The 25814-nt window shown below is 43.9% G+C and overlaps 1 protein-coding gene across 2 annotated transcripts in view; it reads left to right on the top strand.

The window, feature by feature from the left end:
* Positions 1-25814, top strand: part of LOC127660858 (slit homolog 1 protein-like) — a 209817-nt gene that overhangs the window by 137201 nt on the left and 46802 nt on the right. For both annotated transcript variants that reach the window (XM_052151304.1, XM_052151303.1), the window contains exons 15-19: positions 14024-14047; positions 15490-15634; positions 15751-15825; positions 15903-16046; positions 16151-16294. In XM_052151304.1, the coding sequence (XP_052007264.1) occupies positions 14024-14047; positions 15490-15634; positions 15751-15825; positions 15903-16046; positions 16151-16294 (532 nt within the window). The remainder of the gene's footprint in view (positions 1-14023; positions 14048-15489; positions 15635-15750; positions 15826-15902; positions 16047-16150; positions 16295-25814) is intronic.

Below are 25814 nucleotides of genomic sequence, written 5' to 3'. Positions count from 1 at the left end.
TTGTTCTGGCATCTGGGCATGCTTTGTTCAGGAAAATGTTGAACTCATCAGGTGAGTTGGCATAGCCGAACGGGCACCTGTTGAAAGTGAATTGTCTGTTGCCGAACGTGAAAGCTAGCTTGTGCTGATCTTCTGGATGCACTGGTATGGTCCAGAATCCAGAGGCCACATCGAGTGTAGAGAAGATGGTGGCTCCTCTGATTCTGGGTATTTCCTGCTCCAGCTGAGTCATGGGCCATCGTGACAGTGGCACCTGTTGATTCAGTTTCCTGTAGTCAATGGTGGGTCACCACTTGCCGTTTGGTTTGAGGACGGGCCAGATGGGGGCAGAATAGGTGCTGTTGCATGGACGGATGACACCTTTTTCAAGCATGGATTCGATGATCTCTTGCACCGGTTCGTGTGACGCGATGGGGATCTTGTACTGCCTGACAAATGTGGGAGGAGCATTAGGGTGCGTTGGGATGCGCACGGTGTGGAGCTAGGTGAGACCACAATCTAAAGAGTCTTTGGCAGATGATGCTTTGAACTTGTAAAGGCCTCGTCTGAGTTCTTGTCGATCTGCATCATTATTAATTGCGTCAGCGTCTTTTAGAATTTGCTGAACTTGAGACTCAAACCCTGGATACGGCTCCTCCGTCGGTGTGTCGTCTGTCGTGTTGGCAGGCAGAGGTGCGGCAGTGTCATCAATCTCGCAGGTAGGCTGTTTGGAGACTGTGTATACTGCAAGGTGTTGTTCCTTTGTCAGTTCTGTTCTGCATACCTGGTCTTTGTCCACTAGCATGACTGAAGTTATGGAGATGATCTTGAAGGGGGTTGTGAACACTGTGTTGTCTGTGTACCCTTCAGGTATCATTGAAGCTGGGATGGGCCCAATGATTGGTAATGTGAGTTCAAAGTAATGAAAGTCGTGGCTCACTAGCCATCCTGCCCGGTAGGCTTTTGGAATTGTGATGTCCATTGCCATGCAGTTGTTGAAGAGGATGTAAACAGCACGGGATGACACTTCAGTGAGGGGCGTGGCTTCCAGCATGAGTCCAAGTTCAACGCATTCGGGTGAAGGTTGAAAGAAACCCAGCGTGTGGTTTAGGGTTTGACCACAGCGCATGTTGAGCCGAACAGCGACCCCTTTGGTGTAGGCTGGTACTACAGTTTCCTGTTCGTTGACCAAGGTGCAGACCTCTGGAATGGTCTGGCCTGACCGGAGGTTCGCAGTGTTGGTTGGAATCACAGGAGGCTGTAAAGTCAGTGGGGCCCACACAACCTCATTAATAATGTCTACATGAGTGTTGAGGCGAATCAGAATGTCTGCTCCAATGTAGACATCATGGGGCAGTTCTGGAAGGACCAGGAAGTAGTGGGTCAGACATCGGTAGTTCCACTTCAAGTTCAAAGCGCAGATCCATTTGGCAGTCACCATTGTTGATGGGCATGATTTCAATGGAAAACGGGTGCGCTTGCTGGCAGATGGAAGGTCCGGTGTGTCTTCAATGAGAGCATTGTATAGTGAGAGACTGATGGCGGAGTTGTCTGCCCATAGTGCAAGTATGATGTCAGTGGTAGTTACACCATTCAAGTGCAGGTCAGCTGTGACCTTGGGGCAGAAGGAATCAAAGTCTTGGGTGAGCTGAAATGTGCAGAGTAGCGAACTTGAATCTCGCTCTGGTGCTGATGCTGTGTCACTGTGGCTGGCTGCGAGAGTTCCCGTGACCTCTGTGACCTGACAGTCTGGTTCAGGTGTTCGGGGTGGCTGAAGGGGGAGAGGTTCTCGCACTTGAGCTCAAATCTTCAGCTGTCTGAAGTCCAGCAGGGGCTCGAAGCGGTCTAGGAGATCTTTGCCTATGAGGAGGGGATATGTGTCCAGTGGTGAGATGTACACAGGGTGTACCAGGCTCATGGGACCAATTGTTAGGTGAATGGGAGCTACCTGTTCAAGCCGGACGTCATTTTGGCTGTATGACTGGATATTTAGCACGCAATTCTGAGATTTTAGAGTTCGATTTTGTCTCTTAGCTTCAAATTTGATTCTTTCAAAAAGTTAAGCTGATATCAAAGTGAGGTCTGCTCCAGTGTCTACCAGGGCTTCGAGTCTCAACTCATGTTCCACAGTGATGGCGAGATAGAGTTTTCGTGCTACCCCCTTTTCGATCAGATTCCCCAGGAGTTTTGGTGTTGGGGCTTGTGTGGTGATCGATAAGCAGTTAGGGTCGGTCTCGGGTGACTCGGTGCAGAGACACACAACCAAAACAGCACTTTCTGGTATCTTAGGGGCTTGGTCACTGGTGTGACAGATTGGGTTGTCCGCTGCAGGATGTGTGGTCAACTGCAGTGAGTGGGTGTCGCTGTCACTTGGTGATGTGATAGCTGGTTCGGTAGTCTGTGTCTGAAGAGCGGTGCTCTGGGTGCTTGGTTCAGTAGGAGGGCAGTCAGGAAGGGTGTTGGTTTCATGCCTTACGCTTAGTCATGAGGAGTCTGACCTGTCCTCTTTGTCTTCCTTGTGAGGTTTCTTATGGAGAAGCTCTTTCAGGATTTTCAAGAGCTCTGCGGTCTCTGACGTGGCCTCACTGTTTTTCTTTGAGGGAGGCTCAGACTTGGACTTGGCTGGGGCATGCCGGAAGGGTTTCCGCTGCGGGCTGTCTGGGCTGGACGTTCTAGTCGATGGGGTTCGGCTCTGTCTGGGCCGTCGGTTGGCTTCCCATGTGGCTCCACCCTTTTGGTCGTGGGATGGCCGTGGGATGGCCGTGGGCTATCGTAGACTCTTTCAAAGCGCCCGCTCTGGTGCTTAGGACGAGCACCATCACGGTTGCGCTGCCCTCTTCTGTCATGGAACGGTCTTGACTCGTGGTAAAAAGGTCTGTTACTGTGGTGCTGGTGGGCGCCCTCTAGTGCCAGCTCTGAGCGCTGATCAGTGACAGGGCAAATTGGGATTTTTCACAGTCTTTTCAGAAGCAATCTTCTGCTTGGTGAAATCTTTATGGGCTAAGTCTCGCAGCTGTTGGGTAGTCATGCTACGAGGGCAGGCCAGGACCCCTAAGTGATGGCTCACCGTGGGATGCAGGTTTCGGAGAAAAAGAGTTTTGGAGTTGAAATCTTCTTCCATACCAGGTTCGTTCCGTGCTCCGAAGTAGACTCGTCGGATGCGGCTGTAGTAGGCCTGTGGAGTTTCCAGTTGGGCCTGTTTGAGGTCCATAGCGGCGATGAGTCCTTGCTCTGACTCTGGATCAGAGAATTCTCTGATGAAGGCCTGCCGTAGCTGTAGGTAGTCTGATTTGACAGTCTCTGGTTGCCGATCCAGGAAGCTGCGCACGTCGCAACTAGACATAATTCTTAGCAGGTACACTCTGTCCCGCATGGTCACGTTGGGAACAGTGTGCAAGTGAAAGTCTATGTCTTGCAGGTAGGCGTGCACGTCGTGGCCTCCAGCAGGATTTGGGGTGAAAGTAGGGATGTTTCTGGCCAGCTTGTCAAGTAATTTGGGAGCCATGCCGTGGTTAGTGACCAGGTTTTTGTGGGCGGGCTCCCACCCTTTTGTTACTGACGGGGGTTCTTGGAGGCTGGCTGGTGACATGTTGAACAGTGGGCTTTCACCCCCCTTTTCAGCTCTGAGCTTTTGGCTGAAAAGCTTGGGCCCACTGGTCAGGGGAAACTGTGGTGTGCGTTTCCCCTTTCTGTTCATTTTTCAGTCTATAAGAATGTTTCAGTTCTCTGTGAACAGTGTCAAGTTCATATTTTAGATGGTCTCTGTGCTGAATAAGTTCATGGATTTCAGCTCTGACCATGTTCAGGTGCTTTTCACAGGCTTTGGCTTTACCATCTCTGTCTTTTAGTGCAGTCTCTGCTCTTGCAAGGAGAGACTCAGCTTGTTGCAACTTTTCGTCGAGTTCCTCTCTGGCTTTTCTCTCCGACTGTTCTCTTCGGTCTGTATCTAGGAGAAGATTTTCCAGGGCATTTCGAAGTCTCTCTACTTCCTTTTTCTGTTCTGGTCCGTTTCATCCTCTTCCTTTCGCTGTTCCTCGGTCTCGAGGCGTAGCTGGTCTAGACGACTCTGAGTTTTGGCTTGGTTCCTACGGGCCTCCTCAGCTTGGAGTTTTAGCGCTGCGGCCTCCTGCTCCAGGTCGAGGTTGTTTTTCTCACTTATCCTTGCCTGGGCGACGAGATTGTGGGCAAGACTTCCGATGATCTTGGTCCATTCTTTGTGGCTGTAGCTCTGTGTTGGATCGTGGGCCATCAGGCTGTCCAATTCGGCATCCAGTTGCTCTCGACCTAGGGGCTGTAGGTCCCTGTCGTCCTTGGGTAGGACGGTGTCTGTCATTGCACTCAGCCAGGTCTCGAGGTGATCCCAGTGGGCTGCGGGACTGGACGAACGGGACATACTGGCTTACTGTAGGCGAGAGAAAAGAACAGCACACACAAATAGGCCAATGCAAGTACGCGTAAGGTTAGCGAGCTACAATGAGGTGGCTATTATAAGCCGTAATTTTGACTAACTGGGGTAGACAGTTAGACAGTTAGGTGGGCCGAATTTCGCGGGTCAGTGCAGGTCTAAATAAAGGATTTGACAAGGCGGCAGCCCACAAGGGTCATCTGATGATGCGGGCTGCCTGTTTGTCTCTTTATTCAGTTTTCCTTGATGGCTCTTGTAGGCTCTGTCTTAATGTGAACTGGAAGTACACACTACGACAGAACAGAACAGCAGAATAAAGTAGAACACAATTAATGTTAGGAATAGATAGGCAGGAGAAAAAGGGCCTAAGTGTACCACCACTGCTAGGGTTTATGATAGGACCAACAGGGTGGGGCGCTATCGAGGTATAAACCCTAGGAAGATGGTGTGGCTTAGGGGAGAGAAAGAAAGGAAATGGGCCAAATGCTTAAATGACCGGGGGAATGTCTACTATTATGTGGCCTATACTGGTGGATGGATTTTATCTTCTTTTAGTTTGCCTGGGGTGAATCGATGTCACTCTGCTGGGGACCAGCGAGTGGTCAATCTTTCCAACGGTTCCAAACACTTGACCGCAGTGTCCCCGGGCCCTCTGCTACTATCACGGTGCGCCCTCTCAAACAACTTGACTTTAAACACAACCGGCAACACCAAGGTGTCAACTGTCAGGCGGCACAACAAGATTGGATTTTCCCTAGAACCCTCATAAGAGTGGCCCCTCTTCAGGCCCTGGTTTAGGTAATTATTCCAAACTTGCCCTGCGTGTCGACTGACTAGGTTGACGCTCCTTTGGAGTGCCAAATTGCTGATGTCGTTGCGTGCCGCACCAATGAAAAGAGACAGAAGAGTCCGAGATTCACATACGGCCACATACGGCCAGCGTCGGAAAGGCCGGTCGGATCAACCAGCTTGCTGGGAACCAACCAGAGATGACTGTCGAATCAACACAGCACACTAGGGAATTCTACCTATAAATACAGAACAGGATTTAGCAAGTGAAAGTCTTAAAATGAATTAAGGCTTTCTTGTTTAAACCAAATTGAGTAATTATGTGTGTAGAAATAACAGGCAAAAGCTTTACCAAATAATGATAAATAAAGAGGAAGTTTGATAATGATGTTAATTATCAAAACAATCCAACCACAAGAAAAGACAGAAGTAAACAAGGCAGGATGAACAGACAAACTTAATTTAAATTAAATTTAAACTTGTTAAATAACAGAATAAAATCTGATAGTAGTAAGAACAAAGGAGTAATAACAAGTATTAATCACAAGAAAGGAAGATAATTAAAAGGAAAAACAAATAGGAATAGGTGGTAAACAATTCCAAAATGAAATAAAAGGAGGGAAAAAGAGATAAGCCGACTTAGCAGGGAATGCCACAAAGGCGTGCTCCCCCCAAGTGGGATATCAGCAGTTGTACTGAGACTAATGATGTAATGATTTTTTTTTTTCAACCAAAATTCAACTAAGTGTATTCAGTCAGAGGCAGGAAACTTTGGCTAAAACCAAATACTTGTAGTAACAAATTCAACGAATGAAAATGTTTATAACAGTAAACAAAACAAAAACCATAGCCAACAGAGGGAATGAAAGTAGCTGTTCAGATAATTTAGCAAAGGAAAATAAATGGAGACCTATTTCGAGAATGTCCACACGATGGCGTACTTGTGCTCGCGCAAGATGACGTCATGGGGTGGGAGTAACTTGAGAACTAATCAGGCACTTACAGGCTGCCCTCTAGTGTTTGTCTGCGGAATAACGTTCCGTGTGATTTCTAATCCGAGAGAGAGTTCTCACGCTTGGATTTTCTGCAAAATCACAATTATTCAATTGAAACCTTGGCGGGTCTGTTTTTGTTTTTTTCTTTTGGTGCTATACTTCACACAAACGGCGTGGTAGATTTTTTTCTGCACTACGAGTAAATGTGGACAACAGGAATTGTACGTCTGTTATTCGGCTCCCATAGACATCAGAAATATAGCACTTATTCAAAATGTATTAGGTTTTCGATTGATTAGCTACGTCAATGTAAACCAGGAGTTAATTTTATAACGATTATAATCTCAGGCCTTACTAAGATGAGAAAAGGAGCATCGCTTAACCCATCTTTTTATCACCCTGAAAGAAGAGCGTCGTTCTGAACAGGGGATTTTGTAATATTAAAATATAGCGCGTCTACACAGAAGCAATTTTAATATTATGAACTGCAGTTTACTTTATCACTCAACAGTGGCAACAAATGTTTAGACATTATTTAGCAACTTGTTCATCGTGCTGAACTGGGACGGGCTTTTTGTGCCTTTACAGTTCCGGCGCGCTCGCGTACAGAATTAACAACCAAAATACACAAAATTTACAATGCATTCGTTCACAAAACAAAGCTTAAAATGTGCCCGCATTAATCTCCACCATTATGTAGGCTATCCAGGTCAGTTTTGGGGAAGAGGTAAGAGAGATGAAATGTTCAGCAGAAGAGATGTAAGGTGAAGTGGGGGCAGCAAAAGAGAAGAAGTGTAAGAGAGCGAAGGGCCGGTGTGGATGCAATTTATAACCTTAGAAAACGTGTCCCACCCCTCATTGGCTCGACCAATAAGAAGGGTGGAAGTTCCAGGCGGGAATTTGGTTTATTGCTCTTTGTTCTAAGGGTGCTCATTGTGTGTGCACCCTGGAGGGGTGGTAGCCGATGAAGAAACTAAGAAATATTCTTGTAACACTAATATGTTGTTGTTATCGACATATCATGTACACAGTCATTTCGATCTTCAAAATACCAAGTTATAGAGACCAAATGTGCCACACATATGATTTCGGTTAACCATAGTATGCAAAGTCTGAAACATTAACCCATTAGAGTTTGCAAGGAAACATAAACCAAACAACATAAAGGAAAATCATGAGATGGAACATTAGATACATGTCAATACATTTATCACATGGATATATATATAGAATATATAGGATTAAAAAGGGTTCATTTCTCCTTCTCAGTAAGAATTAAGTGAGAGTCAGCACTCTCTGAACATTCCTTTGGAGGTCGTAAAAGTCTCCTTTATTTTGGGCGCGAGCTGGTTCCTTTGTCCCGTCAAGGCTCATTTGCAAAATTTATGACTCTGGGTCAGGACTTTGGTTTGACTCACTCAAAAGGCAGTAAAAACATAGCAGACAACAATTTACAGTAACCTTATCTTTATATTCAGCTAGGACAAGCCGTAAGGTTTAATTTGATACCAAGAAACGTGTATTTGGTACACTTAAAAGTGGATATACACTCTTAGGCTATTAAATATAAGGCCTCAGAGTTTAAACTACACAACGAAACAATTCTAACTAGTTTTGATCTAACATCAGAAATACACAAGTATACTCTTAAGATCCTTGCCATTTTTGGGGATTTCCGCCTGGATTTGGCCTACCCAAATTAAAAAGCTTCCCATTCCCACATACTTTGGCCTAAATACACAGTTTTGGTGTCATTTTACAGGAAACCCTTTGAAGTTGCATAAAACACTGCTAAAAATTAAAAACAATTAAATATATGTTGTCTGAACAGTAATAACCCTCCTAAAAAAAGAGGCGCTTTTTGATTTTTTTTATATAAATTCATTTTTGAAAGTGTATAACTCAAGCCCTGTAAACCCTAGCAGCAAGCAGACAGTTTTGGCTGTTTCCACTAGATGTCAGCAAATACCTGAAAAAGGAATTTTGTCTGTATCATGTTTTATTTAATATCTATTTCAATTTATTTGAAGGGAGGAATATTACCTTTTTTGGTGTACTTTCCGCCTACCCAAATCTAAAGTCTCCCCATACCCATATACAGTGCTATAAATGCAAAATCCCAGTGTAATTTTACAGAAAACCCTTTGTCATTACATAAAACACTGTTGAAAGTGGTAAATATGCGCTCTGGTGTCTGGTGAGATGCGTCTGTGTGTTTTGGGCACGTAACCTACCCAGTGATCACTTCACAGTCTGGATGCAATATCACAGCCCCTGATTGGTCTATTTGATCTTGAGAGACATTGCCGGAAAGCGGAGGGTCTAAGCTTTACGGCAATATATGCTTTATCCGGATCGGATGTTTACATATTTTCCTGGATTGTTGAATATCATATAACATTACTTTGTGGTGTTTCTGCACTCGTGTGACATATCAAGGGATTACTTGGGCACACAACCACAGAAAACACTGAAAAACGGCTCATTTTGCAGAGAATAACCTAAGGTAAAAGATTATGTAGCATTTGTGGCTAACTGTGCTGTCTAGTGCGAGTAGCACGGCAAATATTCAATAATTTCACTTGTATGATTGTATACTTCATGATTCATTCGAAGTGTATTAGATATGTGATTATACCTCAATAAAAAGACTTATTGGAACTTCTTACTGGCAATGAGAGCTTTCATTTGATACATGGTTTGTACATGTGCGTCATATTTGAGCGATATGAGACATATGTATTCAAAAACGCATCATAATTATGACCACGACTTTTGATGGGTGGAACTATGTAATTTATTGTAAATAAGTTACTTAGTGTAAAACAAATGCCAAAGTGATGCATATCTCAAGAAAGTAGACATTCTAAGCTTTCAAATGGTGATATGAGCTCATAACTCCTCCGCATACATTTAAAATTGGAAGTACATTATTACTGACGTAATTTTAAATCCCGGAACCGGGATCGTGGATTTTAAGATGTTAAACATATAATTTTTTTAAACATATTTCCTTAGAAATAAGCCCTTCTAGGCTTTAAATGAAAGACACACACTTTTCCCAACTTTTCACGTGCCTTTCTCACATGGTAAAGCACGCGGTCCCTCTGTCAATAGCACATTGTACTCAACAGACTAGCGGGCGCCATTTCAGTGATCTTACAGGGGTTCTTTGTCTCCAAAATCGATGAGTTAATGATTCCCATTCATACGCTACACCACCATGATCATTTTGGTCAGGAAAGTGTACAGGACACAGTCCAGGTTGTTGTTCCTAGCTAGTGATGGAGGTAATTCTCCTATCACTGGCAGTGTCAGATCGAAATCATGAAACGAGTTATTTACCATCATCCCTAGTGGTCACCACGCTGTCACCTGAATCGGGATGTGCGTCAGGTTCTGAACCAGCAAGTAGGTTGAACGGTGGCTCAATTCAAGCAGGGGCATGCCACTGACATTCAGATTGAGTTCCCAGAAGTGGGGCAAGGGTTAGAAATCCACCTGTGGGTCAGGTATCTTCTGTCCTTTAGAGATCAACAGGTAGATGGGAAAACTTGCTGTTTGTGCAGGAATAATCATATCCACCTCGATAGCAACCTTGCAGACCTGGGGAATGGGTTGGCTGGATTACATGTGTTCTACCTCAATGGCCAGAGGATGCCTTCTGGCCCAGGCTTGGGACCACAGGACCTGGTTGACTGTGTCCAACTGAGCGCCTAGTCTGAAACAGAAGGTCCACCCCCACGAAGAACGGGGGTTGAAGTTGAGGGACTACACTCATGAAATGCATGACCTGTCTTTTCCCAATCTGTACGGAGAGGGCGCATACCCCAGTTGATTTGAGGAGACTTTGTGGTGACCCTGTCAAAAGGATGTGGGGACTTTGCGGTGTGAAGAAGGGAGGAGGACTGTGTCGACACAAGTTGTCGTATAGGTCCTAGCTCATAGTGGTCTCACCATCAGAGAACTTAACCTCAACAACACTAAGAGGTCGGCTTGCTTAGGCGACGACACGCTTGTCTGTGTTTTGTTTATGTGTCAGGATGGCATGAGACAGTGGGATGAAAAGCTTGCCTTGAGGTGGAACTCTTTATCCTTATCTGGGTAGGCCAGACAGGGCACAGAGCTGAGCTTGTCCTTCATCTGGTGGAAAGACTGTTCCTGGGGCATCTTAATTATTTCTGTTTCCCTCTCCTTGTCCCCTCCCTCATCCAGATAGATGGGGATTATCTGCTGGCAGAGCAGGCTTAAAGCATGCCCTCCCCCAGGGAAAGAGTGGAGCGGATGTACATCAGGCCGGGGGCTCCCCAGCCTGAGAGAACGAGGGAGGAATGTGGCAGGGCAGAGGGCAGAAGGCAGGGCCGGGTTGTGATTATACACACCCGGTCCCTTATCAGGCTAATTAAGCATCCGAGAGGGATAAAGGCCGATTTCAGACGGTGGTGCGAGGAGAGAGAGATCGTTAACGGACATGTCCGTCATGTGTGTGTTTGTGTCTTTTTAAGTTTATCATTAAAACTATTATTTATATTGTATATTATTTTATATTTAACGGTTCTCGCCTCCTCCTTCCCATTGAACTCCTTTACAGATATTTTCGGAGTAACAGTTTTGGGGAGCATCTTGGCCTCCCCTGTTCCCCTTTCCCAACGTACAAAGTAAAGTTTGGTGTTAACAGGAGGTGATACTAGTCATGGGGGTCAGCAGCGTGTTCCTTTGAGGAGTTCGGCAGACCTGGTGAACTATGGAACACGTTAAGCTGTGTAGGGTATTTGGTATGCTACATTTAGAAGGGAACCGTTAAAGGGCCCTCATTCTCACACCTAAGGGAATTTAGGTTCTTGAAATATGTGAGCTATGAGCTAAATTAAACTGTCCTTATTCTACATTATTATGTAATGAAAGGTAAAATGGAATTAGTTACATTCGACAACCATTATAAATTAGGTAAATGACAAATAACTAGATAAATTGTATGAATACAATTCTCCACCATTAAAATCATAATACAATGTCTCGTTGTATCCGCTCACAATTTCTACTGTAAGGAATTAGCTTTAATAAGGGAATTATGATTCCCTTATTAATCTCTTATTGGATTAATACTATACTCATGGCTTATTGAAAATAATATCACACGTATTTAGGTATAGCATTGAAGTGAAATCTTTTAGAAACAGGGATGAGATTATTTATCAAAATATATCACAGTCAAATCATCTTTGAATACTGACAAACTTTATTGCTATTCTAATCATAAATCTAATCTAACACATATATACTTGAGACAGGTTGGTGAGAAGAGTGACAGAATGTGAAATAAATTATCAATACAGTAAAAATGAACTTTATGAACTTAAGAACCATTTATCCTTATTTGAGTCTACATTGATTTGCTATCGGATTACCCAAAGTATTTAACTAATACACCAGCACTTTGAGCACAATACTGGAGATGTACTTGCATGTCGTGGTGTTTCCTTGAATTCTTTGTGTTGCTTGGTTCTTGGCTCTAGATTCAAATCATGTTCCTGCAATGCTTCAGCATTATAATACTACAGTTGCATTACTGCCTCCATCAGGCATCTCATGATTATACCCTCCATTTCCTGTCTCAAACCTCGTCCTCTGGGGGGGTTTGAAACCTTGTCTTTCCACTCACCTTCTTGTTTGGGTTTCCGTTTGAACCATAACTTTCCTTTTGGCCCGGCATGACCCTGGGGGGCCGTCTGGTCACTACCCCCCTGGTTCTGTTGCCCACCCTGTTGGCAAGGTGGTCAGCGCCTCTGGGGTCCTGTTCTAACGTTCACTTTAACGCGAGGCATCTCGTTACCTTCAAGCGCTAGGTTGGTGTTTTCTGAGGCTTGGATCCCCAGTACTCTCGCGTTGCCTTCATGTCCTTGAGCAGGGCACATGCGCATCTCCCATGCCAGCTCATGCTCATTATAACAATAACCTGGTGGAATAGATTAATTTAAATGAATATATTCATCCGGTTAAAGCCAGGTTTCAGTCAAACAGAGCGCATCCAAATTATGATCTGTAATTATTAAATTTACAGTTACTGCGTTGGTAGAGAGATTAATAATTGTTAATTATTTTAATAATTTAATTGTTTTTGTTTTGTTAAGTTGACCTTAATACAAATTTTCTAAATTATTTAGTGAGCGTTATGTGTTTGGTACACAGGGAAAAGACAAAGTCTTTATGTGATATCTAGTTGATAAATTCTCTATGTGTTGTAGTTTATGTGACTTGTGTGATGTCTAAAGGCAGCTAGCAGATGATCAGATTAACCAGTTAGTCTGCTTCCTGACCTGGGCCCCAGTTAGTCAAATACCATCATTAATGAGACTATGAGCCAAATTACTAGAGAGGAGAGCGGCACCGTCCCTGGAGGGATGGAGTCCGTCTCTCTTTAGCAGGTCAGGTCTACCCCAAAAACTCTTCCAATTGTCTATATATCCTATGCAATTCTCCAGAGAATGTGGCTGTGAATGTTGGCGGAGAGACTGGTTAATGATGTCTGCCCCTTTAACAATTGTCTCCTCTGATACGATAACTTATGGACAAAGCTAGGCTCTATCGCCAAGTTATCTGCTCGCCAAATGTGTGTGCGGGTATGTTTAGGAGGGGTCGTATGTGTATGCGGTTAGTACGAGAGAGAGAGAGAACAGAGTGACGGCACTGAAGCCGGTTTTAGTGATTGTAGGAGAGAAGGCACAGTTCGTTTTATCACTCTAAGACAATGTGAACAGCTCATAATCTGTCTGCCATGATCGTTGGTTCTTTAATGGAAAAACTCCTTAGTAAATACCTTTAGTATTATTAGCAGCAATGAGTGGGACTATGTGGTCCATAACCTATACAAGCAATAACCTTGATACACAAGAATAACACACTATAATAATCTATCTCTGCCCAGACGTAAACCTTTTAGTTGAGTCGGGTGAGGATGCAAGTCGAATGTGTGTTCGTCCATCTTTTGACTCCAACTCGGTTTCATGAAGCTGGGGTGATGATGGGAAGCAGTTTCCTTTGTCAGCGGGCGGTACGGCGGCTGATTCTCAGCGGGTTGGCGGAGATAACAGTGAAGTTGACTCAGTTGAAGAAGGAAGAGAAATCTTCTTTCTTCACTTCAGCAGGCAAAAGGGTGAGAAGTGGATTGCTCAACGGTCTCCTTCAGATCCGTTAGCGTGCTCGTGGAACACAGAGAAATCTCGGCTCGTCCAGCGAGATGGAGATTGTATGGCCAAAGTTCAGGTATGTACGTTGCTTCCTTGGGCAATGAGGCTACACCTGTGAGCAGCAGGGCTGCAACTAGACGTGGCTCATACTGTCTCTGGAAGCAAAGCTTGGGAAGAATCTCCAGGGTTTTATAATCTCGATGACATCATGGTTGAGGGACACATTCTGTCATGCATTTCATCCAGTAGGAGTTGATAGTTCAATCCTTCAGAATTTCACACATGTGTGTAAAGTGAGCAAGGCTTGAACAGATCTGTAGTCTGTTTTGGACTCCCTTTGTTCGATTTTGCCGCTGTTTGCTTTATCAGGATTTGAGTGTTCCTACAGGAGCAGTCAGGTTTTATGACTGTATGTAGGCCTGTCTTTGTCTCCTATTTGAGCATATTAAGCCCAACATTATCTTGAAAATTTTAAGCTGTTGTTTCTAGCGCATATGATTTAGCACTGTTCTCTCCTCTAATGCTTGAAATACAGATCATTTATTTGTGTAATCTTTAGATGTTACATACTAATGTTCTTCAACTGTATGAAAAACATAATATTAACAATCCTGGAACTATACTGCCTCATAAGCTGTCATTTATTTCTGCTTGTGTCTCCATCACAGCCAAAGAGCAGTACGTTATCCCAGGTGAGTACCATATGTTTAACATGAAACCTTTTCTGTTTTCTGAAATATAAACTGAAACTAAGAATTTTTTGTTTGAGCAAAAACAAAAGCCAAAAGATAAATAAATAGATGAAGAGAGGAAAAGAGATATGCATATTCTCTAGAGAATGAAGAATGTCATGAAAAGGGAGAGTGTCTTTTAGTCTTGTCCTTGAGTTCAGTGTTTTATTCAATGAATAATAGAAATGGCACAGGCCTATAAAAAAAACCCAGACCATAAAATCCTTCTACTGCTCTATCTGTCTTTGTCTGTCTGAGTCTCCCACTCACAGCACATATCTCTAAGATAAGAAGTCTTGAAAACTGCAAGAGTTTATGTTACAGATTTACATCAATTTGTTAGAGATGTCTGAAGTCTTGAAAACTGGAATATTCAGATGGTGAGGAGAATTCCAGGATCTGACCTATTTGAATCTATTGTAAATATACATCAGAGTTCTAGCAACTTCTACAAAGTAAAAATAAAATAAAAATAAGAGGAACTTTTTACTGGAGTTAGAAAGGGATAATTTTAATCCACTAAATTAAATATTTTCCCAGTGCAATAAATTTTAGGCAACAATGTTGATGGCTTTGGGGAAATACTTCTTCTTAAAAGGCTGACATTATGTTTTGAAATTATGGATGAAACACTAAGATGCAAATAAAGTTTCCAAAATGTGCATAAAAACATATACTCATGCTTGAGATGGATAATTTTTTCATTTGAGAGGAAGATGTGCAATATATTCCTATAAAATTAATATTGAAATATACACAGTAGATGCATATTAAAAAGTAATTTGCTTAGAGAATATCATCAATATGCATAGCATTTCAAATGTTGCCATAGTTATTCTGAAATGCCAAAGCCTGTCATCAAAATTATTGGTTGCTTTATCCTCCAAGAACTGTGTAACCCACACTTAAGGCATCTGCCACTTAACGCTAGCAAACATGAAGTTCATCTAAGCCTTTTGCCTGCACTCTCTTAATAGCAAGCAGTTCATTAAATGTAACAAATTATTGTTAATATAATAGTAATAAAATAATAGTGGCTTCATTTTCTAATTGTATTTCTATTTTACACCAATTTTCCCAGAAGTGACAATTTAGTTTTCTTGAACACATGGGATGGAAATGCTGCTTTTTTTTTAATTAATTTCGCAACATGGATGGGAAATATGAGCTGAGAGCACTTTGACCAGTTTTGAAAACACTCCCTGGCTTCTCGTTAACTGTAAATGTGTTTTAATTATTCAACACTCATTCAATAAATGCCTGCTGCCATTGTCTATTTTTTAAGATATTTGCCATTTTCCTAATCATGTCCCGTCACTCCAGGCTTCTGTTTGAATGGATCTTGATCCATGAATATGTTCCTGTTGATCTTCATTGACTGTCATTTAATTGTTTTCCTGTAGGAACTCAGGACAACAGCCTAAATAATGACTGTAATAATGACCCAGTCTGCCCAGCAAAATGCCGCTGTGAGTCTAACGTGGTGGACTGTTCGAACCTGCGAATGAGTCGAATCCCTGAGCACATCCCAGGGTCCACCACCGAACTGTAAGGCAACCAATCTACATCACACACTGTCATGTGTCCAGATACAACCTCTATCTGCTCAAATAATATATTGTAGTGTTCTTTCCTCTCATTCTGCTGTTTCACTTTATTTTTAGTCGTCTCAACAATAACGAGATCACAAGTATAGAAGCCACAGGTGTATTCAAGACGCTTTCACACCTTAAGAAAATGTAAGTGCTGTTGTCAGGTTTGTGTGAGCTTATGTGCTGGTTATGATACTCTACTGAAGCTGTCATGTAACCTATAGAAACCTCAGCAACAATAAGATCTCTGAAATAGAAGACGGTGCATTTGAGGGGGCTTCTTCTGTCAACGAACTGCACCTGACGGCTAACCAGCTGGACTCCGTACAGAGTGCCATGTTCAGAGGTCTGGATGGCCTGCGGATGCTGTGAGATTAATTTCAGTCTAATACAAACTTTCAGCTATCATTGTGAAATACAAATGATCTGAATTCAACTTTGCATCTTCACAGACCTTTTGTCTCTTTTCTAGAATGCTGCGAAACAATCGAATCAGCTGCATTCACAACAACAGTTTCACTGGATTGCACAATGTCCGTCTGCTGTCCCTCTTCGACAACACATTGACGACCATCACTCCCGGAGCCTTCGACACACTCCAGAGCCTCTCAACCCTGTATGAGCCAATATGCTGAATTTTCTGACCATACATTGGCCAAAATCCTAATAAAGTGTTTAGCATGTGGTGTTAGAGCCCCGGTCCTGTTACTCTGTCAGTCTGGGTTTTTGTATGACAGGGCTATGGCATCATTATCCCATATCTGTCTCGTGTTTTGTTGTCTGTCTATGTGTGAGCGAACGTTTTCGGTTGAATTCCCTGCCGTGCGCTCTTTGGTCTGTCTTGTTTCATGTCGGGAGCACACTGTCTGGATCCTGACTTCCTGTCTGGTTTGGTTTCGGTCTGTGTTGGAATCCGGACACTCGTGCTCCATGTCTGTCTGTTATTGATGTCGGTGCATCAACAATAAACAATGTTCTCAAAACAACAGATTGCAAACTTAATAACTCAAATCACTCTTTCCCTTCAAAATGTAAGTCTTTTCAGCCAAATGAATCATATGTTCAAAATTCGCTGAATTGATTCAGTTAGTATCAGTTCAGAGTCAAATGACTCAGATCAAAAGAGTTGTTGACTCTTTAGAATCGTTCAGTTCAGAATCGATGTCTCTCCGTTCAATGCTCGAGGAAAAATATGCAAAAACAAAGTTTCAGTCCCATTTGTCCAGAAACAAAAAGGAAAAGGTTTCTCATACCAGTTTCGATGAGTTCAAGATCAAAGTTCAATCAAATGGTCTCCGTGGGTGGCTCGACTTTTACATACGCTCATATGCGTTGCACGTATCCAGGATGGTGATCACAATTTCTCAGAAGAAACACACATACAACAAAAAAACCCAGCCTTGCAAAAACACAAGACAGAACAATAATTAATCTTCCATTCATACACTTTCATCAACAAATATCATGTATACACTTCAAACAGCGTATTAACTCAATATCTTGACACTTACACACAACATTATCACTCTTCATTGACTCGTTTGCATCTTCACATGTGATTAACTTTAGCCCAACGTGCAAAATAGCACTAGCATAAGCGGCCTATATGAACTCTAATGTCACACTACTGATTTGCCGCTGAGTCTGCAACAGTTTTCTTGTAAAATGTCAAGTCAATATACAAAAACAACTCACCAAGGCAAGAATTTCACATCTTATTTTACAAGAAGATAATTTGCGGTGCTTTTTGGCGCTCCGTGTATCTACATCGGTTTTTATTCTCGATTCTCTGCCTCGTCTTCTTCTCACTTCGGCGTCAGCTCTTCAGAGTTATCACTTTCACTCAGAAATGTAATCTTTTGATTGCATTCAAATTTCTTTTCCTCAATATCTACTTTTTAATGCCCAGTATCTGAAGATCACTCAGGGTGCATCTGCTTCGTCTGACTCGCTCGCTCTCTCTATGTTTTTGACAGCAGCAGTGTGGCCCGCGCAGTCTCAGGGCGCTGCTACCATTGGCTCATTGGAGTGTCAATCAATGCAGCAAGATCCATTATTGGACGAAACACTTTTTCTTCTAAAGCACTCGTTTTTCTCTCTTATTCTCTTTTTCTTAATTTTCCCATCTTTTTACATATCTCTCAACTCAACTACTGGTAGCCTGGATCATCCGGGTTACACTCTCCCCGCTTTGAGGATATGCAGGTCCCGCTGCATCCTTTAGGCTGCAAAGTCACTGCAGTAGGATTCCCATTACATATTTTCTGAGGGTTATCTCCAAGACAATAGGGCTCCCCTGATGACACCGTGAAAGCTGCACTGAGCCCCTGCAGTAATGACTGCACAACCAGAGATAGGGGATTACCCAACGTGGAGTACTGTAGCCTTCTTGGCGGTTCACAATGCCTTTGTGAGTGTCTAGGAATATCTGCCAAGCTCTGGCCGATCTCCACCAAGCTGTCTCGAGGATGCCTCAATTTAACAGGTTCGTTATGTGTCAAGCCATCATTCCTTTCATCCTCTCCATTGATTGTCCCAGATGGGGGTTTATCAGACTCTTGATCCTGCTGTCCATTCTGCACAGGCATGTCACTTAAGACATCTGAACCTGTAGGGTCTTTCAACTGCAATCTCCCCTCCTCAGGTCCATCATGCAGACATCCATCTTCATCATCAGATAGGTCAGGTAAGTTCCCTTGTGACTCCACTGAGGCAGAAAGCCTGACATCTGTACTAATTGCAGTTCTCATCTCAGGAGAAACTTCTGACTTAACTCCAGTTTTTGACTGACCTCAGGTCTATGGTTGGAAAGAATTCTGCTCTCAATGCTTGGTAAGTAACCAGGTACGTAACTTGCAAAGTCATCCTCAGATTCAGAATCCTGGGTTTCACTCTCAGATTCTCTTAACACAGGGTTTGCTCGAGTTCTAGGCCTGCGATGATTATTTGAAACTATAGGTTCCTCAAGCTTATCTTTCTTTTGCAGAAACCCACAGGGTAATAGCAGGTCATGGTGCAACGTGCGTAGCGGCCCATCCTTGCCCTCAGGTTGAACAGTATAGACTGGTAAGTCGCCAGCTTTCTTGATCACGACATAAACTTCTTTTTCCCACTTATCTGCCAACTTATTCTTTCCTCTTAGTCTGACATTCCTCACCAGAACACGGTCGCCAACCTCAAGGAATGAAACGACCACTCGCTCATCAAACCTCCGCTTATTGCGCACAGCTACGTTTGCAGCATTCTCTCCTTCAGTCGATCCTTCAAATTCCTCACATAACTCGAGTGAGACTGGGATGACTTATCAGCAGGTAGTCCAAAGGCCAGATCGACTGGTAGTCGGGGTTGCCTCCCGAACATTAACTCGTATGGTGAGATCCCAGTTGAGTTATTACGAGTACAGTTATACGCGTGGACCAACGGCTTCACAAAACTCTTCCAGCAGGCCTTTCCCTTATCATCCAGGGTCCCCAACATCTGAAGCAGTGTCCTGTTGAAACGCTCCACGGGGTTGCCACGAGGGTGATAAGGTGTCGTTCTCACTTTACGTATCCCTACTATAGTGCACAGCTCCTTAATCAGTTTTGACTCGAAGTCGGGTCCTTGATCACTATGGAGTTTCTCCGGGAATCCGTAATGGACTAGGAAGTTATCCCACAGGCATTTGGCCACGGTTTCAGCTTTCTGGTTACTGGTGGGTATCGCTACGGCGTACCTGGTGAAATGATCGGTGATCACTAGGATATCTTTTGTACCACTCCGATCAGGTTCAAGTGACAGAAAATCCATACAGACTAGTTCAAGAGGTCTGTTTGTCACTATATTCACCAGGGGTGCAGCTCGCTCAGGAGGAGTCTTCCGCCTCACACAGCACTCACAGGTCTTTATTTTCTCTTCCACAGTTGTCACCATCCTTGGCCAGTAGAATCGGGATCTAGCGAGGTCCAGGGTTCTCTCGATCTCTAGATGGCCCATGTCGTTGTGCAAGCTCGTTAGCACCATCTCTCGGAGATCCTCGGGTAGCGCCAACTGATATAGCACACTTCCTCGGTCCTGCCTCCTTCTAAATAACATTCCGTTCTTGATCTCGAATCTGCTCCACTCTCTTAGCTCTACTTCCGCAGATTCTACTTTCCCAACTGGTTTCTTACCAGACTCAAGACATTTGATAACTTCTTTAAGTCCTGGATCAGTTCTTTGGTGTTCCTTCAACTCCTCTTCAGACATTCGGGGAAGAATTGGAAGACCATGGGCGTCCTCTTGTTGGAACTCTCAGGGTATTACACCAACGCTGAGAGACAGCGAATCGAATATGGTTGGTTGGGAGTACAACATGTCAGGATCAGTACAGCTCTGATAAACTTGGTGTCTTTCGCAGAGAGCTTTCACCGCTGCTGGCAGTATCGTTGGTTGGTTTGATTCTGCTAAATGGTGAAGGGTGAATTGCTTGATCCAGAGGCCTGTCATGAGGACGTCTCGAGAGCGCATCTGCATCCAGGTTTCGCTTGCCTGCACGATATTGAATCTTGAAGTTAAATGTCGACAGACTGGACAGCCACCTATAGCTGGTTGCGTCGAGCTTCGCAGATGTCAGAATATAGGTGAGCGGGTTGCTGTCCGTTATCACAGTGAACTCTCCTCCATACAGATAATCACTCAATTTGGTCGTAACTGCCCACTTGATCGCGAGGAACTCTAATTTATGCGCTGGATATTTTGTTTCACTTTTGGTTAAGCCTCTGCTGGTGAAGGCAATTACTCTCATTCGACCTTCTTGTTCTTGATAAAGGGCAGCCCCAAGTCCAGTGGTGCTCGCATCCGTAGTCAGCACATAGGGAAGGTTGGGATCTGCAAATCCGAGGACTGGGGCTGAAGTCAACTTCTCCATGATAGTGTCGAAGGCCCTTTGGCATTCCTGAGTCCATCGATCTCCAAACTGCTCTTTAGGATCTCGGTACTGTGTACTTTCCTTTGGGCTTCGTCTCTGGTTTTTCTGCAGAGGGGGGTAACCAACAGTAAGGTCGTTGAGAGGTCTTGTTATCTTGGAGATGTCTTGGACGAACCTTCTGTAGTATCCTGCGAACCCGAAAAAGGACTTGAGCTCTTTACGGTTTCTAGGCCTTGGCCAGGTCTTGAGGGCTTCAATTTTGGATGGATCTGTTTCGACACCATTCTCAGACACAATATGGCCCAGATATCGGACTGACGTTTGGAAAAACTTACACTTTTTAGGAGAAAGCTTCATTCCGTAATCTCTCAGCCATTCTAGAACTTGAAAGAGTCTGGTCTCATGTTCTTCAAGAGTCTTAGAAAAGACTATAAGATCATCAATGAAAACTAGCACTTCTCTCCTGTTAAGATCACCCATGCACTGCTCCATTAGTCTTTGAAAGGTGCTCGGTGCATTTGTGATCCCTTGGGGCATTCGGTTGAACTCCCAGAACCCCAATGGACATACGAACGCTGTCTTCTGTTTGTCAGCCTCTTCCATCTCAATTTGGTAGAAACCAGATTTCAAATCAAGAACTGAAAACCACTTGGATCCAGTTAAAACAGAAAAGGCTTCTTCCAGATTCGGCAGAGCATACGCATCCTTTATGGTTTGGGAATTCAACTTTCTGAAGTCGATACACAAGCGCACATCATTGTTCTTCTTCCTCACGACTACTATCGGGGAAGCATATGGGGATTCAGATTGTCTTATGACACCGGCATCGAGGAGCTCCTTGAGGTGTCTTCTTACTGCATCCACATCTTGTGGGTGGATAGGTCTAGCACGGTGCTTGAAGGGTGTCTTGTCATTAAGATTGATACGGTGTTTCACCTTATCAGTGTGGCCATAATCTAACTCGTGCAGTGCAAAAACATCTGGCATGGAGTTCACTAGACCCGTTATCCGCTCCTTCCATTCACATGACAAGGGAGAGTCACCGAAGTCAGGAACAACTTTGACTTGCGAAGGATTCGCAGCTTTGCACTCAGGGATGTTCATTGGGTGTCTTCCTTCAATCACATGCTGGACGGCATGTACTTCGGCTAGTACTGCTCTTGGAGGGATTATTAAATCAGTCTGCGTTTCGTTCTTCAGCACTACTGATATCTGGACATTGCGCTTCGGAGGTAAGGAGTGCAGACTATTAGCCACTAGCAGCCCGCCAGACAAGGCAGATGATGTTGACGGTTCCACTGCCACCCAAGTCTCCGTAAGCGGCCCAATGATGTTGACACAGCCGTCGAGAACTACGGTACTTCCGGCTGCTACAAGTTCAGGCGTACCTCCCTTCACTTTTACTTGGCCCAAAACACTCGCACTAGCTCGTCGTCTTGCTTCGAGGACTCTTATCACGGCTCGATACCCATGGTAATATGACTTAACTTGGGGAATGGTCACATGTGCATGGTCAGCATACAGGACGTCCAATGTGTTGGTGCCTATGAGGATTTGGGGTGTATATGTCAGATCTGGGACCACTAGGGCCAATGTTGGAACTTCAGCTTCCATTCCTAGGAATTCCTGAGGAAATTTCAGAGTCAATTCAACATATCCTAGATAGGGAACGGCCTGTCCATTTGCCCCTTCAACCTCTAACAAGTGGTTCAACAGTTTCAGGGGATGCTGCGACAGGTGACTGTGGTAGAAAGACAGGGGGATTGTCGTTACCTGAGATCCTGTGTCCAACAAGCAGTTCACTTTCTTCCCTTCGACTTTAATTTGTGCAGTGCATTTCATTCCTACCAGTCCAGCTGGTAACTTCAAGGGGCTTCTGGTTTCGACCTGCTTGTCAAACACTCGTTGATGCTTAGGGCATTGTTTGTTTTTCTCAGTCTCCATCAGCCCTGCGACAGAGACTGACTTTAATTTAAAGACTCTGTGGCAAGTCCTTGTTGGAGGTCCCACTCAGCCTGCCTTTCTCTCAGCTTTCTTCTCTTTTCTTCAACTCTAGATGGATTTGGGGGATTTTCACAGTTCATGGCTAGGTGGCCGTCATCCCCACAGCGGAAACAATACCATGGCCGAGGCCGATTGATCTTAATCTCAGTGTGCTTTGGTCTTGCATGTCTGTCTTTGCTGTCTTCCTCAGTGCCAAGTCTACTCAGGTTCCTTCTCTGACTGAGGGATCTTTCAGACTGATATCTCTGCGCTCCAGAAGCAGCGACTTGGACTTTAAGCCCCGCTATTTGTTCTTTCAGTTCCTGAAGGTCACTCATCCCTGCTTGCTCTGTTACTTCTTGATGAGTAGCTGTTTTAATGGCTGCAACTTGGCTTTGGAGAGTTGCAATCTCTTTCTTCAGAATGCCTACTTCAACCATTTCAGGGAGTTGCACTTTACTCTTCTGCTTAGAGGCTTTCGGCTTGGGATCAGCAAGAGCTGGGGAATCAGTGTCTCCCTCCGATGTGTGGCAATAAACAGACTGTTGGTGTGCTGCTGTATGCAGTTTAAGGGGAACTGATGGGTGCTTACTCGTACCCAGATGTTTCCTCATTCTCTCCTCTTTTGATGTTTGCTTATCTTCTGCTGTACGGATGAGTATGGCTAATTCAGCAAAAAGAGGTGGGTCTGCTTTTCTCTTTTCGAGCTGCAGATCAGCTATCAAGGCATTGTCCCAGCAGCCACGGCAGAACTGCCTCAACAGACAACGGTCTCGTTCACTCTCTGCAACTCCGCTCCGTCTGATGGCAGCACTCAGAATTACATGCAATCTGTGAAGGTAGGCGGACGACCTCTCACCAGGATTCTGCAGGGTGCTTATAAACCTGGCTAATAATTTGTCTCCATCCTCCACTGACCCATAGACAGACTCCAGCAGCCTAAGACACTCTGACGATGGATTGTTTGGGTTCACATGCTTGATTATGTCTGAAGCAGGCGGTAACAAACTGTCCAGAATTTTCTGCGTCTTGTGTGACTCAAGAAGGGATGGATCATTCAGTAAGTAGTCAACACTTGCCCTCCAGGTGTCGAAGTCAGGCTCGTTGTTTGGACGAGGGCTCCTCCCAGAGAAAGCTTTCAGGTGAAACGAAACACTGTGTGGAGACATGGGATCACTCGTCCTCACAATGTGTTCCATCACTATTCTCTGGATGCCTGAAGGGCTCATAGCAGACATGGGAAGCTTCACTGATATTGTCTCAGCAGAGTTGGCATCTGCATCATTCGAAAAGTGAGGCGACGCTGCGCCTATATTCAACTTGACTGGGTTTTCAGGCTCTATTCTCAGTTCAGAGGGTGACTTGAATCCTTGCATCCGCAAAGGAGTGCTAGTCGCACTTGTCAAGGGGCTTGTTTCTAGAGGGCCTCGGTCTTGCCCAGGTCCTGCTCTACGTGACACATCAACTTGAGCTTTCACTCCACTAACCTTCATCAATTCTCGTTGGAGAACATCGCGTAGGGTTTCCCCATTGGTGCTTGCTATTGCTTGTAGTTTCTCCAAGCACTCAGCGGTGGCGCTACTAGTGGTGGGGGAGTAAACTGTAACCAGAGCGCGCACATGGAACACAGTGTCTTCATCAGTAGGGCTCACTAAGGTTAGAGGCAGCTGGGGCTCGAGATCGCACATGGCTGAACTGTGCATGAACTCCACAACTGCATTACGATGAAACTCAGATTGTGGATCATCAATCAGTAGATTGCGTCGTATGGAGCCAAATCTCAAGAGGCATGTCTCTAGTGCTTGATCCAATTCAGTCAGTGTTATGCCACTAATGATTACTGCATTTTGCACATTAACGCCTTCCCGTTCTACAACATCCATTTTTGTCAGATTCTCTGTACACACTTGTATAGATGATTATTTACCTCAGTCACTGCTGTGCCCTCTCTCCTGGCTGGCTCGCCAAAGTTGTAATGAGGCACACGTGCCAGATCTTATGTATTACAATTGTATAAGGTTCAATATGGTTCGATATGGGCCAACTGATCAGAAGATAAGGAGCGGCTACTGGAGAAAGGGAAACAACACAGCAGGTAGGTGAAAACCAAGAGCTTTGTTTACTGGTAGAAGTCTCTGCAGTATTGGTTGAATTCAATTCTTAATTTGTCTGGAGCATGTAAATCTCAATACTGTAATTTGACAACATACAATGTATGATAATGCTAATAATCAACTCTCTTCAGGAAGTTGGACTCATTGACTCAAACAAATCAACTCAATTGACAACAATTGTCATATACTTTGTATGAAAATGAAATAATAAAATAAAACTTCTTGGAAACTCAGGCTCAGTTTGGTTATGACCCAATAAAATGTAAAGAAAACAATAAACAATGTTCTCAAAACAACAGATTGCAAACTTAATAACTCAAATCACTCTTTCCCTTCAAAATGTAACAGTCTTTTCAGCCAAATGAATCATATGTTCAAAATTCGCTGAATTGATTCAGTTAGTATCAGTTCAGAGTCAAATGACTCAGATCAAAAGAGTTGTTGACTCTTTAGAATCGTTCAGTTCAGAATCGATGTCTCTCCGTTCAAGGCTCGAGGAAAAATATGCAAAAACAAAGTTTCAGTCCCATTTGTCCAGAAACAAAAAGGAAAAGGTTTCTCATACCAGTTTCGATGAGTTCAAGATCAAAGTTCAATCAAATGGTCTCCGTGGGTGGCTCGCCTTTTACATACGCTCATATGCGTTGCACGTATCCAGGATGGTGATCACAATTTCTCAGAAGAAACACACATACAACAAAAAAACCCAGCCTTGCAAAAACACAAGGCAGAACAATAATTAATCTTCCATTCAAACACTTTCATCAACAAATATCATGTATACACTTCAAACAGCGTATTAACTCAATATCTTGACACTTACACACAACATTATCACTCTTCATTGACTCGTTTGCATCTTCACATGTGATTAACTTTAGCCCAACGTGCAAAATAGCACTAGCTCACACACGATGCATAAGCGGCCTATATGAACGCTAATGTCACACTACTGATTTGCCGCTGAGTCTGCAACAATTTTCTTGTAAAATGTCAAGTCAATATACAAAAACAACTCACCAAGGCAAGAATTTCACATCTTATTTTACAAGAAGATAATTTGCGGTGCTTTTTGGCGCTCCGTGTATCTACATCGGTTTTTATTCTCGATTCTCTGCCTTGTCTTCTTCTCACTTCGGCGTCAGCTCTTC

The sequence above is a fragment of the Xyrauchen texanus genome, chromosome 20, assembly GCF_025860055.1.
Source record: "Xyrauchen texanus isolate HMW12.3.18 chromosome 20, RBS_HiC_50CHRs, whole genome shotgun sequence".
In the NCBI taxonomy this organism is placed as follows: domain Eukaryota; kingdom Metazoa; phylum Chordata; class Actinopteri; order Cypriniformes; family Catostomidae; genus Xyrauchen; species Xyrauchen texanus.
Note: the sequence above shows the minus strand (reverse complement) of the source record. Positions and strands in the feature narration are given on the sequence as shown.